At 40.5% G+C, this 14,031-nt stretch overlaps 1 protein-coding gene across 1 annotated transcript; it reads left to right on the top strand.

Annotated features, from left to right (window-relative positions):
- The first annotated feature begins 210 nt into the window (after positions 1–210).
- On the top strand, positions 211–10,026 carry nrgnb (neurogranin (protein kinase C substrate, RC3) b). The gene is made up of 7 exons (XM_072691787.1): positions 211–372; positions 709–779; positions 877–938; positions 1,375–2,971; positions 4,889–5,008; positions 6,369–6,567; positions 9,084–10,026. Exons 1-7 carry the CDS (start codon positions 219–221, stop codon positions 9,131–9,133), a joined length of 2,253 nt encoding a protein of 750 aa, XP_072547888.1. The 5' UTR covers positions 211–218; the 3' UTR covers positions 9,134–10,026.
- Positions 10,027–14,031: the final 4,005 nt, after the last annotated feature.

Here is a 14,031-nt window from a genome sequence, read left to right as displayed (position 1 = left end):
GTGAAGTATTTAACACTGGAACTGGTGTAAGAAAGTGCAAGAAAGTGTACCTGTAGGCCTTTACAGTGTTAAAAAAGGAATACTCAGTGTTGCTGTAATGCTAGCGAATTTGCTGTGTAGCACAAAAGATGCTAGATGCCCTCATCATTAGTTAGCCATGCTAAACGTAACAGCCCATGTGTGACTGAAACTTTGTTTCCTGAGGGTTCGAAGCAGAAATGTCTCAGCCTTTCTCCAGCGCCAACCTTCGAGTTCCACATGGCTTTGGAAATATTTTGGAGGGCCTTGCCAGAGAAGTGCTGAGAGAGCAGCCTGAAGACATCCCTACCTTTGCTGCTGTGTACTTCACAGCACTTCTCAAACAAAGAGAAGGTAATTTTCTTCCATAGAGCTAAAAAAAATGTACAATGGCTTTCTTCTCCTGGCAGTTCTCCATTATAAGGCAGTCACTTTTCATTCTTTGACTTGAATGTGAAACATCTAGGCCATGTTCATCACTATAGTTAGGTGAACTACTGCATTGCCCATTTTTCTGCATGATTATAATGTCTGCTGACAATTGATCACAGTACAGTTTGAGCAAAGGGTTCTGTTAATTCCTTGTTTTAGTAGGAAGGTTTGTTCCTACCTTGTGATAATTTATCATTAAGTAGTTTGTGTAGCCTTCATTAACCTTGCTGGTGAATATACATTTTCTTTCCTCTCCAGAAAGTGGCCTAGATCCCGCTGAATGGGGTGCCCGATTGGAGGACAGGTTCTACAATAATCGTGCTTCCAAGGTGGCATGAGTCCATCCATAGACTGAAATAAAAATGTTCATTCTGCTCATTCATTTGATCTAGCTCAGCCTGTGGTTGTTTTGTCTTTCTCACACAGAATATAGCAAGCCAGGGAAACTCCAGCTCAGCCAAAGCAACCCGGACCTCTCTGAGTGATGAGTGAGTCTGATTTCTCTCTGAAAAATTTATCAGATGAGAGAGGCAGCACCCATCTGTTATCCGATTTCACTTGATTAAAAAGGAGGAAAGGCAGAGTGTAGAATAAAAAGTGAATTCTTTCATTTTACACTCATTATACACATCTACTGTTTTTGATGATTTTGCTTCTGAGTAAAATTCCCTGCATTTGATAGTTTATCTTGTGAGAAAACGAGGCTTAACACTTAAGCTCACTCTCACCAAGAAAGATCTTTAGTCATGCATTAGATAAAAAGAGCTGCTTCAGAGGAATGATTTGAGTGCCAGAACAGAGATCCGCACCATCAGTAATTTGTCACTATGACGGTTGATTTGGCTCTTGCTTCAAATTAGCCTACATCATGAGTCACTCTTAATTGCCACAAAATTGTCCTTATATGTAAATGTCAACTTTCAGAGACAAAGTTGATCAGGCTGGATCTTTTGAAAATGGAGATGAAATTACCCAGCCAACTCTGAACTCCTCGCCTTCATTGGAGGCTCCTGATGCAGCTAAAGATGGAGAGAAGCAGGAACCACAGGAAAGCAAAGCAGAGCTTGAGAACAAACCAGATGATGAATCAGGTGAGAGTGATCCTGTAGCCCCTCCAGAGATTTCCTACAGAGGAACTGCAGATGTTGATATATGCGCTGAAGAACTTAAAGAAACAGAAGAGATCAGGGAGCAAGAAGAAACTGGGGATGATGGAGAAAACGAAACGCCCGATGAAGACATCTGTGCACCTGAACTCGAGCTTACACCCCTGACCTCATACGGTGGTCTTGCGGATGTAGACGTATGCGGTGAAGAACTGCGGTCAACTTTGCAGGATGATGAGTCTGCATATGAAGACACAGAGGGCAGTAGAGACTTGATTGATGCTCATTCTGCTAGAGTTTCAGAAAGTCCGAAACCTGTCCAAGACGAGGAAGAGCTGTCTGAATCTCAAGATGTCCTGGATTCCCATGATAAATTTACTCTGTCTGGTGCTGAATCCCTAGCAACTGTTGAGCAAGATGCCTCTGAAGAATTAAATAACATGTCTGGTAATGACATACCAGTTATTCCCTCAACTGAGGAAGAAGGAGAAACTGATGACCTTACTGAAGATGCTCAGAACACCCTTTCTGAAATGACTGATGGTTTGTTTGAAGACGCAGAGGAAGAAAACAGTCATCTTGAACAGTTACATTCAAACGAAGCATCGGAAAGCATCGCTGTTCCAGCACAGGCAGACACTTTTAATGAAGTAGACAAAGCAGAACTCGGAATTGAAGGGCAGGAAGCAAAGGATACTTCACCCGAAACCGAGGGGACGGGTGAATCTTTGTCACGTTTGGAAAAGGTCTGTCCTGAGGACAGTGGCAGCAGGGATAGTGCCGAAGGTAAAACTGCATCTGAATTTCAGAATGATGATGGTAATTGTGACTGTGTCAACAAAAGTGAAGTGATTGATGAAGAAATTCCGAGCACTGATCATCTTCAGTTTGCCTCTGAGACAGCTCAGGAAGAAGACGAGAATGTTGATGACGAGGATCCCCATTCTAAGGACATGAATGCTGACATTTTTAGAACTAGTCCTGATGCTTCAGTAGACGGGTCAGAAGGGTTGATGGACAGTTATACTAGCCTCATTGAATCTTCTGCTGAGGACATGAAAGAAGATGAACAAAGCATATCTCAGCAGGATGTACCTGAGGTTGAGGACAGCACAGGGGATCATGGCATGAATGAAACTGAGATGAAGGAGAACCATTTGCTTGAGGATATAACTACTCACGAAACTCATGAAGTTGAAGGAGCTTCCAATAGTCCGACACCTGAGGAAGCTGAGAGGAGCACTGAGGTCATCCATGAAAGACATGCTGCTGATTCACAAGGGCAGACTAAAGAAATTGAGAGAGATATAGACCAAGAACAACAGCCTGAACATCAAAAGGACATCAGCCAGAACTCCATACCTGAAAGGGAGGACGAGGAGATGGAGAATCCAGAAAGCGAGCTTGACCAACAGGTGAGAAGGAAAAATATGAGTAATAGTAAAGTTTTATCTGAATTTGAAACCTTTTTCTTTGTGAACAGAAAACGTTGTGATGTAAAAGGCCCCCTTATCCTGGATTTAGGCCATTCTCATTTTTGTCCTAAGTTAGCATGTAAAAATAAAAACCTCAAGGACGAGTCTGATCAACATGGCGTGCAGTGCCTCTATTCTGGTCTCTGGAGGAAGGTGATTGAAGATGCCCCAAAATAGTTCAGCTTCCAGGTAACAGACTGTATCATTCAGATCCTGAGCACAAACTGTTAGTATACACCAGTTTTACGTTGCTCTCAATACAAACATAGTTATTAATGAATAGACTCATCTCCGTGATCTCAGCCAAAAAAATTCAGGGGTGTCAGAGACTGGCACCAAAATGTCAAACACATTTCTATATGGTTCTTATAAAAGGAACTTTGGAGGAGAAAGATTTATGAGTGTGTTTCCATGGAAACATGTTTCCAACCATCCTCTCCTACTTTATCTCAGAGTAGATTTACTTAGATTTTACTGTAAATCCCAGAAAGAAGCCCATTTTGTCAGTTCGGGGCTGTGCGTCAGATTCTACGGGGTAATTAGATCAATGCAGCATAGTCTCCCTCTCTCTCTTCACCCCTCTCTCTGTTTCTCTCTGTATCTCTCTCCGATGTAGGTCATCTAACCTGACCTATATCATGCCCAATGACTTTTACATTCGAGGAAAAGCAGGAAATGGTGTAGTTGCTATTTTCAGAAGCAATATTCATGGTAATAATCTGTCTCTGACATGACAGTCTTCTTCTCTTGTTCTGAGAACTCATTAATAGTCTGAAAACTTAGATGAAAATCAGAATGTGTAGTTTTCATACCTGAACAACATAGGAAAACATGCATTGAGATTATTTAGAATTTGTTTTTTTTGTTTTTTTTTTAACAAACGAAGCTTAGTTGCGGCACAACAAGAATCCACGGATTTCAAGCTGAATCTTGGTCAACACTTCAATTCTTTACCCTCATAACTAGGGCAGTGTATTAGAAAGAACCTTCTGTTATGATACATATCATGATAATAAAGGGCTTACGATTTAAAATATTGCTATATATTGCATTACTTTAATCATGGCATGCTAGAAAGTAAACACTAAATGAACCACTGTGTGCCACCAGTCTTTGCAAGTAAACTACTCATTTAAAATGTTGTTGAGAATTGATACAGTATTGCAAAATATCATATCATGATACACAAATGTATGATTTTTTTTCTTACACCCCTACTCACAATAACTGCATTACTCTCATGATTAACATCAGTTCATATGCCCTAAAATAGAACCCTGTGGGACTCCACTAAATATACAAAAATGTTACCAAATAATTCATAGTAGTTCTGCATTAATAACAAGATTAATAACAAAAGTATGAACCTAGGGCTCAAAAGGTCAAGCAAAGATATACACATACAGTTGTCTTTTTCACTAGTTCTACTTTTTGAATTTGTTAATTTTTTTTTTCTTTCTCTCTTTTCCAAGCGCATCGATATCGATTACTTTTTCATTCTTGACAGCACTGTGAAGTAGTGTGTTAGACTGAAAACCTTGGATATCAAGACAAGTACCACTGATGTTTCAGTTGGCTCAGGTTGATAGGCTGATCGTTGAGCTGTAATTGGCATAGTAGGCTTAGTCATTGGTGTTTGACAGAAATCTCTTGGGTCTCTTTTTCCAAAGATGCATACGCTCCTGGTGCGCTCACTCTCTCTCTTCCCCTCTCTCTCTCTCTCTCTCTCTCACCTCCTTGCTTCCCGCGCTCTCTCTTACTCCCTCCCTCCCTCCTTCCCTCTCTCTCTCTCTTTCTCGCTCCCTCTCCTCCCTTTTCACCCGCCCTCAGATTGAGAATAATAAGCATAGCTGAAAGAGAGAGACGTGTTTGTTGGAGCCGCTCGCAGTGCCAAGAGGTTTACGACCCATTGCGATTAGCACAATAAACAAACACGTTTATCGCCATCTGCTATTGTGCGTCATGGATTGCCATATCGTAAGTACTGCCTACATTTTACGCAAAGCCATCTAATAGAACATACTCAGATTCTGTAGATTTTAGAAGAGTTGTAAAGATGCTGTCTTGTGCTTTGAGTATGAACAGTATTTTTGTACATGGTGAGAATTCTACTGTAACTTTTTACTCTTTTCCCGATGAGCATGCCTGAAAGCACTCTGCACAGAAAAGTCTGCATAGCATAAGCTCGAGCTCAACTTCTTTTCTTGTAAAAGAAAAAAAAGAGCAGGTGGTTGGAGCATGTCATTTGCAAAATTTCTGGTGACCATTCCGTTCTGGTGACCGCTTTTCTTATGTGTGTGGCAACAGTGGACCCTGCTTTAAAGACAGTGTGTTTTGTCCTTCTTGTAAAAGTACTGAGGAATTTTGCATGCAGAAAGCCTGTGTTGCTTCTTTGCACAGATGCAATCTGGACGCATCAGCCCATGTTTTTTAAAAAAAATCATAAGAGTTCTGACCGAATGTGCTTTGTTTTAATGCCTCTGGTCACTATATTTCCTTGAAACCAACTGTCGAAAGCCTAAGCTAGATTATACAACCAGCAGCAGAATGCAGGGATGTTTATTTAAGGACAGAAGCCTGTACAACACCTCTGCTTTTGGCCATGATTTGGGAGACGAAATGTCAGGATGTTCAGCAAACTGAAAAGGAGCTGATTAATTCCTGGTTCAGTGGGTGGTCACACTCCTACACGGAGGGGTTTCACAGCGACATGTAGGCTACACTCTTCAACCTTACACAGGCTCTATTTCCACCCTGCCAGCCTCTGCTCGCTGCCTTTACATGCGCTGATCTGGGCTCAGTGGGAGAAAGGCATGGGTTCAAACATTTAGAGCCTCTTAAAGACCAAGTGTGGTTGAGCCAAATCCCACCAACACACAGCTTGAGGACTAGGACAGCTGTGTGTCCACCTTGTCTGGGAACTACAGAACCTAAGTTTAATTACTTTTCTGTGTGCTCAGTTCATTTTTACTGTGCACTAGTATTGAAGTTTCTTTTCAAAGAGTGGGAAGTGAGCCAAAGATTTGTGCACTTGTGATAATCCTGGGCTTTATACAGGCAGTTGTACAGTTGGGTAGGGGCTCATTGATGCAAAAAGAGATGAGAATTGGTCATTCTAAGACATTGAGGATCATTTTCAGAGAAGTAACGGTTTGTTCATAAGGCCATCATTCTCTAATGCTAGAGGAATGGAGAAAAAGTATGGTTGGAGATCAGAAGATACGAAGATAGCTCATCCAGAGACATTCAGGATCATTTGCCAAGCGAGGGAAGGCAGAAACCATTCGACGTCTTTGTGTCATTGAAATGATGGCTGCTTGGATGTCTTGGTGAACAGGAGGAATGCAGCCACCCACAGGAGGAAGAGGACATCATGGACATCCCTCTGGATGACCCAGAGGCCAACAAGGCAGCTGCCAAGATCCAGGCGGGTTTCCGTGGCCACATGACCCGGAAGAAGCTGAAGCCTGGCGACAAGCCTGGCGAGGAGGTGAGCAGCAGCGGTGAGGCCCTCAACGGCAGCCAGGGGGACACAGGTCAGTGTCTGTCCCCACTTGCCATAGGCTGTAGACCAGGGGTCTTCATTTCAGGTTCTGGAAACTTGAAGTTGAGTACAGTCTGAAGATGTCTACCACACTAAGCACACTCAGTCAGCTTATCTATTAATGACCAGATTTAGTCGGTGTGTTACAACAGGGACAACACCCTATTAGAATTTAACTGCAGTCCTCAAAGATTGAGTTGGGTGGGCATTACCATTGACCCCAGATCAATGTAAGCCCAGAAATTCCAAGTCCTGTTTCATTTTTCGAAACACATTTCTGTTTGACTCTTGATCCGGGTTTCAGTGCCCAAAATAAGACTTTGGCCGCAGGATTTAAAGTGAAGAAGGATCTGAAGCTTTTGGCCTCATTTCTATACCGTTTCCAAGAACTGGCTCTGTATCTGCAAACATTTGAGTATCAGCTTGTGTTCTGAGAGGCTGGGATTGGAAACTGCACAAACACACTCAAACGTGGCAAGGTGCTGCTGAGTAATTACGCTAATTATCACTGTGAGTAAAAGAAGCCATATGAAAAAGGATGCGGGCTAAAAATCCATCAAGCATCGTTAATAAGAGCTTTAGGCATAAATCAGGGCAATACTCAAACTTTTTAATGACGCTCATTGCTCAGGCTTGTGAAATGCATGCAATTACGGTCCTTTCCATACAGTGATTATTAATGAACGTATAAGTGATTTGTGATGATCATTAAGATGAACAGCACACAGCACAAACAATGTTGCTGTTTTCCACAGATTACATGCGATCAGAGAGGTTATACGGCCACAGAGGGAAACCTGACATCTGCAGTACTCTGAGCTTGTCTCAGTTTTAGCTAACACATAAATCTCTCAAATCGAATTGCTGTTGTGGGTGGCTGTAGCCTCCACACTTCTTCCAGAACTGAATGTGAAAAGATCTCACACATTTTTCTGCACTGGTCCAGTTTCTACTTGCTGATGTGTTTACTGTGTGTGGAGTCGCAGAGTTTTACAGATATGTAGGTTAGCCCTCTTTCCCTAACTCGACCGCCATGCAAATCACCTCCGAAACACTTAATCCCCAAAAGTATCCTGCGGTGAAATAAAGTCACGTGGCATAAAAGTCTCACGAGTACAGCCTGTTGCTTTTTACTTTTTTTTTTACCTGAACTTCTGTATATCTTCTTCGAAGAATCTGGGGAGAAAGAAGGAAAAAGCTGGTCATTTGATGTGGAAAGTGGGGCATGCAAGTAGAGTGAGCGTGTCCTTCCAGTCCCTCACATCACCAGGCCTAGATTTGTCTCCTTCAGCTGCGCTGGTCCGCTCAACCCCACCTCTGAAAAAGGCCGGGGAATTTAGGCCTTTTTCCATCGAGCAACATCAACCCAGTTCTTGGTTGCTAAGCATTTTATGTATGAAGATGTTATTTTTATCTTCAGGTGCATCTGCACCACTGAGATGAGGCTGAGAGAATGTACTCCATCTTGGAGAGGCACAGACTGAATAAAGGCCAGCACCTAGCCAGGGACAGGTGATATGGCTTAAAAATATGGCTTTTTTGAAAATACTTAATCATATAGTTAAATATATGAGTATATATAAGTAGAATTCCGTAGAAGTCACAAAATATGTCAAAGTTGTTTTTTGTTTTTTTTTGCACAACAGTGACAATATAGTAACAGTAACATCCTGGTTTAATATAAATGTAATATCAATAATGATTTGCTTATAAAATCCTAATTAATAAGTAAGGCTGCTTATAAATTATTATTACTTACTTACATATATTTAGCAAAAACTAGTTCTTATTTAGACTTATAAAGCGGGTAGTATAATCACCATGCCATGGACAAATATCACTGCTAGCATTTAAGCAAACCTGTTAAGACTTAAAGTCAAGCTAAAATTGTACCTCTTTTACCTTTAAGGACAAGACCCCCAGGAACTTTTGGAGGTTCTTTAAGTTGAAACTAGGGAGAAACCTTTTAAGGTGCTCTGAGGAACCAAGAAAGGGTTTCTTGAAGGTTCTGTAAAGTGCCTTGAGAGGTTCCTCCACAGTTCCTCCAGAGGTTCCCCAAGGATCTTGTTCTTCTAACAGTATGCATCATGTCCATCGTCCTTTTTTGGCACAATTCATCATAATATATCAAATTTAAAAGACAAAAGTCTTCCTGTAATCTTTGGACGTGTAGTGACTTCTGACTTTTGATTACTTCACCATGCTCAAACAGGCAGGGAAATAATCCTAGTAATCTGTAATACCATGTTTTAGCTCCCCCTTCTTCCATCACCTTCCTCCACCAACAATTAATGTTGAGTGAAAACCCTCAGCTACTGTGGCTCCCTGATGGCACGCTTCACTCTTAAATACGGAGGCACCCGAATAGAGTTTCTGATTCACAAGGACTTAAGTTAAGTTAACTTAAGTTACGCTTTCTTATTACAAATGTTGTGACAGTGTGATCTTTAGTGATCTCTCCACAGGCCATGCTAAATCTACTAAACCTGTTGTATGTTTGGACAGCAGGAGGATCAGAAGGAGTAGAGACAGACGACACGTCCGTGCCAGAGCAGTGAGGATGCGTCACTCTGTGGACATCAGGACGGCTTTCGGCCCTCTTTCTAGCGATATACCTTTTTATGTAGAGAAAAGCAGTAGTCATAGGCTGCATATCTCGTCTGACATATGAACGCTTGTTCTCTCTCTCTCTCTCTGTCTCTCTAACTCTTTCTCTCACACTCTCTCCTTCTCTGTCTTTTCTGCTTCTTATCCAGTCTGGGGGAATAGTTGCCCCAAACCAGCATGCATTTACATCTCACGGGCATGCACTTGATGCATCTGTACCCTTCCTGATCGTGTCCTCATCCAGATGTTGGTGTGAAAGTGACAAGGAATGCCCTTAGAGTTTTAACGCATATTGCTCAAATCAGATATCTAATTAACTTTAGACTTGGAATTGTGCATCATGGTTGTCTTTTTGTATTCAATATTTGCCTGAGAGATTGCTTTCATTATGGTGATCATCATGTAGTATGTAGTATGTTCTTAGATCTTTGGGTTTTTGGGTTTTTCTTTGGTTCTCTGGGGTTTATGTTTGATGAGTTGTGTTATTTATTGAAGGATAGTATGTGTTTATTGCTATTATTAATCTGTTTTAAGTTTTGTTAAGATTGTTATTTGTTTGCTTTGCACCCTTTAATCCTTTTCTTCTCGGCCTATAGAATCAAAAAGAAATCAGAGCTTCCAAAACAGCAGTTAGCATGGCTGGATTTTCTTTCTGTCTTTCTTTCTTTCCTTCTTTCTTTCTCCTTCTTTTAAAATCCCTAAGTTACTGTATCTCGAAGAGTGTAAGAACATCGAATTGACTAGGAATGTACGTTTTCTTAGAGATTGTAAAGACTGTTTTGCATGTACACAACTTAACGAAGCACTGTATCAGCGGCAAACCGAATAAAAGCTCTGAAATGTGTTTTGAAGATGATTTCATGCTGCTCTCGGAGGATCATTAGTCTTTTGATGGCCTTTCATGAGGGAAGGTGAAGCCCGAAAGTTAAGGTAGCTTGTTTGGTAGGAGGCGGTGGCTGAAAGATTAACCCACACATCTCTCTCATCAGTCCTGCTCGAGGATCTCGCTGGGGACTCCCAGCTGGCAGCCTGGCTAATGAGCCCGTCCAATCGTTTATCACGGTCAAATGAACCTTTGACATCAAACAACACTTCTGTTCCTTACGTACCACTGCCTGCCAGTCAGCCTGCATCCTTATTACCCTGCTTTCTTACACCCTAAAGGGGAGAGGGTTAATTATAACGTCTTCATCCAGAGGGTTTCCATCAGTGTTAATGTTGTCAATACAATTCTTTTTAAAAAAGCTTCATGTAGAGCAGGGGTCACCAATCCTATCCACAAAGGGCTGGCGTGGCTGCAGGCTTCCAGTCAAGGGACCAGAACCAAACCTCATACAATTACTCAAGTGTGTGAAGACTGAGACTAACTGATTGAACCAGTGGAATCAGTTGTGTATCTGCTTGACTGGAACGAAAGCCTGCAACCACATCCCAGTCCTTTTTGGATAAGCTTGGTGACCCCTTATGCAGAACCTTTATGGACCTCCTTAGCCTGTAGCACTATGTTGACCCCTTGGAGAGCTAAACCACTATAATGACAGATTTTATCCTAAGTGGAAAAGGTCTCTACTAGTTCAGTAACCAGTACCAGTTCTGTACAATGAAGGAGCTCAATCATGAATATATGGCTGGGAGTATGAACCATTTTTCTTTCTTCCTTGTTTGTATGTTTGTTTCTGTGTTCAAATACTGTAGATTAGTAATAATGTGTGTATTTCATTAGTTTGAGTAAACTGATTATTATTGAGTTGTGTGACACTTGTATATAAACTCACCGCCCTGTCTGTTGGAAACACCCCATGTGTATACTCACTCGCCACTTCCTTAGTTGCTCCACCTGTACCTGGATTTCTGCATTTATTACTAATAAAATGTGGTCTGATCATTATCTAAGTCACAGTCATAGACAAACACAATCTAACTAAACTAATAACACAAGCATTTGTTCTGTTTGTGTGTTTTATTGAGCTGGCAAGAAAAGGTAAGTGAACCTATTACATATAACCTATTACCAAAGACTAACCCACCAGTTTGTACAGAAGACGTTGTACAGTAGTTACTAAATAATATATATTAATGACTTCTAGAGCTATTTGAGGGAAAATGCTTCAGTAATGGAGATGAAATTGGAAGTGTTGGTTTCTCAAGTGCTTTGCCCATTATATAAATGCACAGAAATCTGTCATCCTCCAAAAAGACGGGGTGGTGTAAACCATGCCTTGATTTAAACTTCCAAAAGACCTTAGAAGATGTCTTATGGACATGTGTGATGGTGGAATACACTACAAAAACATAACTCAAGACTTGAGTGCACATCATTCTATGGTGCAACAACTGGCCTACAAATTGAGAAAATTCAAGATTATTCTCTTCTGTAAATGGCTGTCCTTTTAGGAGCGCTATAGGCAAAAGAAAAATACATACAGAAGAGTCCACAAACTGCAAAAGTCTTTACTTGTCCACTAGAAAAACACTGAACAAGAATGGTGGTCATGGAAAGACACCACAAAGAAAAAAATGGCTCAATTGGGCAGTTTCGAACATCACTTTTCTGTGTGCATTTTTGAGAAATAGTCTGGCCTAGGTTAGCCCGTTATCTTGGATGCAAACACCCGCAAACAAGGGGACATTCTCCTTTTAGACATTCAGGCAATAAGCTGAGGTAGTGAAAAAAATTAACCAATCACGCAACCCCACATGTGGCACTGGGAACGGACAGCTCTAACACCTGCAGGGGACTGAACCAGAGTTCACAAGAGACAAACCTAGGCCACCAATTTCAGGAAGACCTAGACTGCTCTAGATCTAGAGATCTAGACTGCCCCTGGGCTCAGCTTTCACACTAGACCAAGCACACTGGACCTGGGTCCAGAAAATAGCTCAAGTGTGAAAACAATCTAAGAAAGTGTACATTTTGGAATGTCCAAGGCCAAGTTCTGACCTGACCTCTATTGAGCCCTGTTTTTGAGCCCATATCATCTGCCCTAACGCATAAAAATACAGCCATAGAATCACTTCTGAGCATATTTTATTTTGGTACTGGAAAATTCTCAACACAGCAGAGGCACAGTGATGTGTGTACAGCGGTGTTCTTTGGGTTTTCACACACAACAGTGTCACTGCTGGGCTAATTTATTCTAGAGAAACTGCTCACTGATGAAAGCTAAAAATGACACATTATTCATGGCTGCAGATGGGTTACACCAGCAAGTGGTGGGTAAATCATCCCTCATATTATTTAGAGAGCTCAGAGCATGAGTGCATGTGACTTACAAAATCCACTCATTGGTGTGCACTTGTAATGTGCATAATGAACACTTACTTCTTCTTTTTGGGGGAATGTAGCTTTCGGTGCTCCCTGATTTAAAAGGTAAATAATGAGCTTAATTTCCCATGACAAAGCACGCTTACCCAACCATCACATACGTCTACTCTTAATTGGAACGTGCACTGTAGAGCAGAACTCCACAAAGGCATATGGCACTTCATTATGGGTGTATAAGCCTGTCTCTGCAGGCTTACTGTAGACATTAGCTTCGCTATCTGGCTCCCACTTCCTAATCTCGGCAAAAATGATGAAACTTGTTGCTGGGGTAATGTTCATGTAGAGAGCTGGATAGTTAATGACATTATTTTACAGATGAAGCAACATGAAGCTACATAGTGCTGGAAAAAGAAGTTGTCTACAGATGTGATGTAAACATATTCACCATAAATTCAGATATCGCTAAATAGATATAGCGTGTAAATGTTACGAGGTTACGAGGGTTCTAATTTAATAACCTAATCTAAGCTTTCTGATGCATGTATGGATTAATCCATTGACTAAAAGAACAATAACTGACCATCATACTGGTTTATCAGTATACTCATTATTTAGGGAGAGCTTCAGTGTTTAAATTTGTTGAACTCCTTTTCAAAGTCCACCTAACACGTGTTTGCTTCATGCCGTACACATGGATGATTATTTATTATTATAATTATATATTATATATATATATATATATATATATATATATAATTGTTATAAATATATATATAATATCAATAATATAATAATTATATATATATAGTATATATAATTATTATATTATTTCTATATATAAATAATATATATATATATATATATATATATATATATATATATATATATATGTTTCCCACTATGCTGTCCAATAACTGTAAATCCTGAAGTTGCATCTCTAGTTAAGATCATTGAATAAATGCCTCTTTTTCTATCAGCACACATCTGCTAAATTTCCAGCACTGTGGTAACTGAGGCGAAATTTCCATAGAAACCTGTACTGCACCAGAGGGGGCGCTCAAGAACAAGGGAGTTTGTGGAGTCCAATTTAAGCCTTGACCTGTCTTGCTGAAATGAATCTTGAACAATAGCCACATTAAATAATATACACATTTGCATCTGTGCATTCTGAAGGCAAATGGGCAGGTGTGCAAATGCAAGCTTGAATGATCCTTAAAATTTCTTTAGAAAAGGAGGGTACGTTTAATTTCACTTTGACTTTTGGCTTTTGATATTGGCTAATATCAAATACATGTTTTTGGTTAATCCACCTGTGCTGATGTTATCATACTAACACCAGTCTATTCATACTCCTAAACCCTTATTTATTGTCTCTTTTTTTCCCTCCTGGACTACGTCTCAAGTTCCTTTACATAAATGAGCCATAAAGGGACAGTTACAAATAGCCTGTTTAAATCTAAATGATAAAATAAGTTGAAAAATGACAATTAAAAAAAATATGATGTTTTTGGAGCTCAACCCCACAAAAACCATGACTTCAACTAAGACACAAGCATGGAAAACACAGTAAATCAGTCCTCAGTC

Source organism: Salminus brasiliensis, chromosome 11 (assembly GCF_030463535.1).
Source record: "Salminus brasiliensis chromosome 11, fSalBra1.hap2, whole genome shotgun sequence".
NCBI lineage: Eukaryota > Metazoa > Chordata > Actinopteri > Characiformes > Bryconidae > Salminus > Salminus brasiliensis.
Note: the sequence above shows the minus strand (reverse complement) of the source record. Positions and strands in the feature narration are given on the sequence as shown.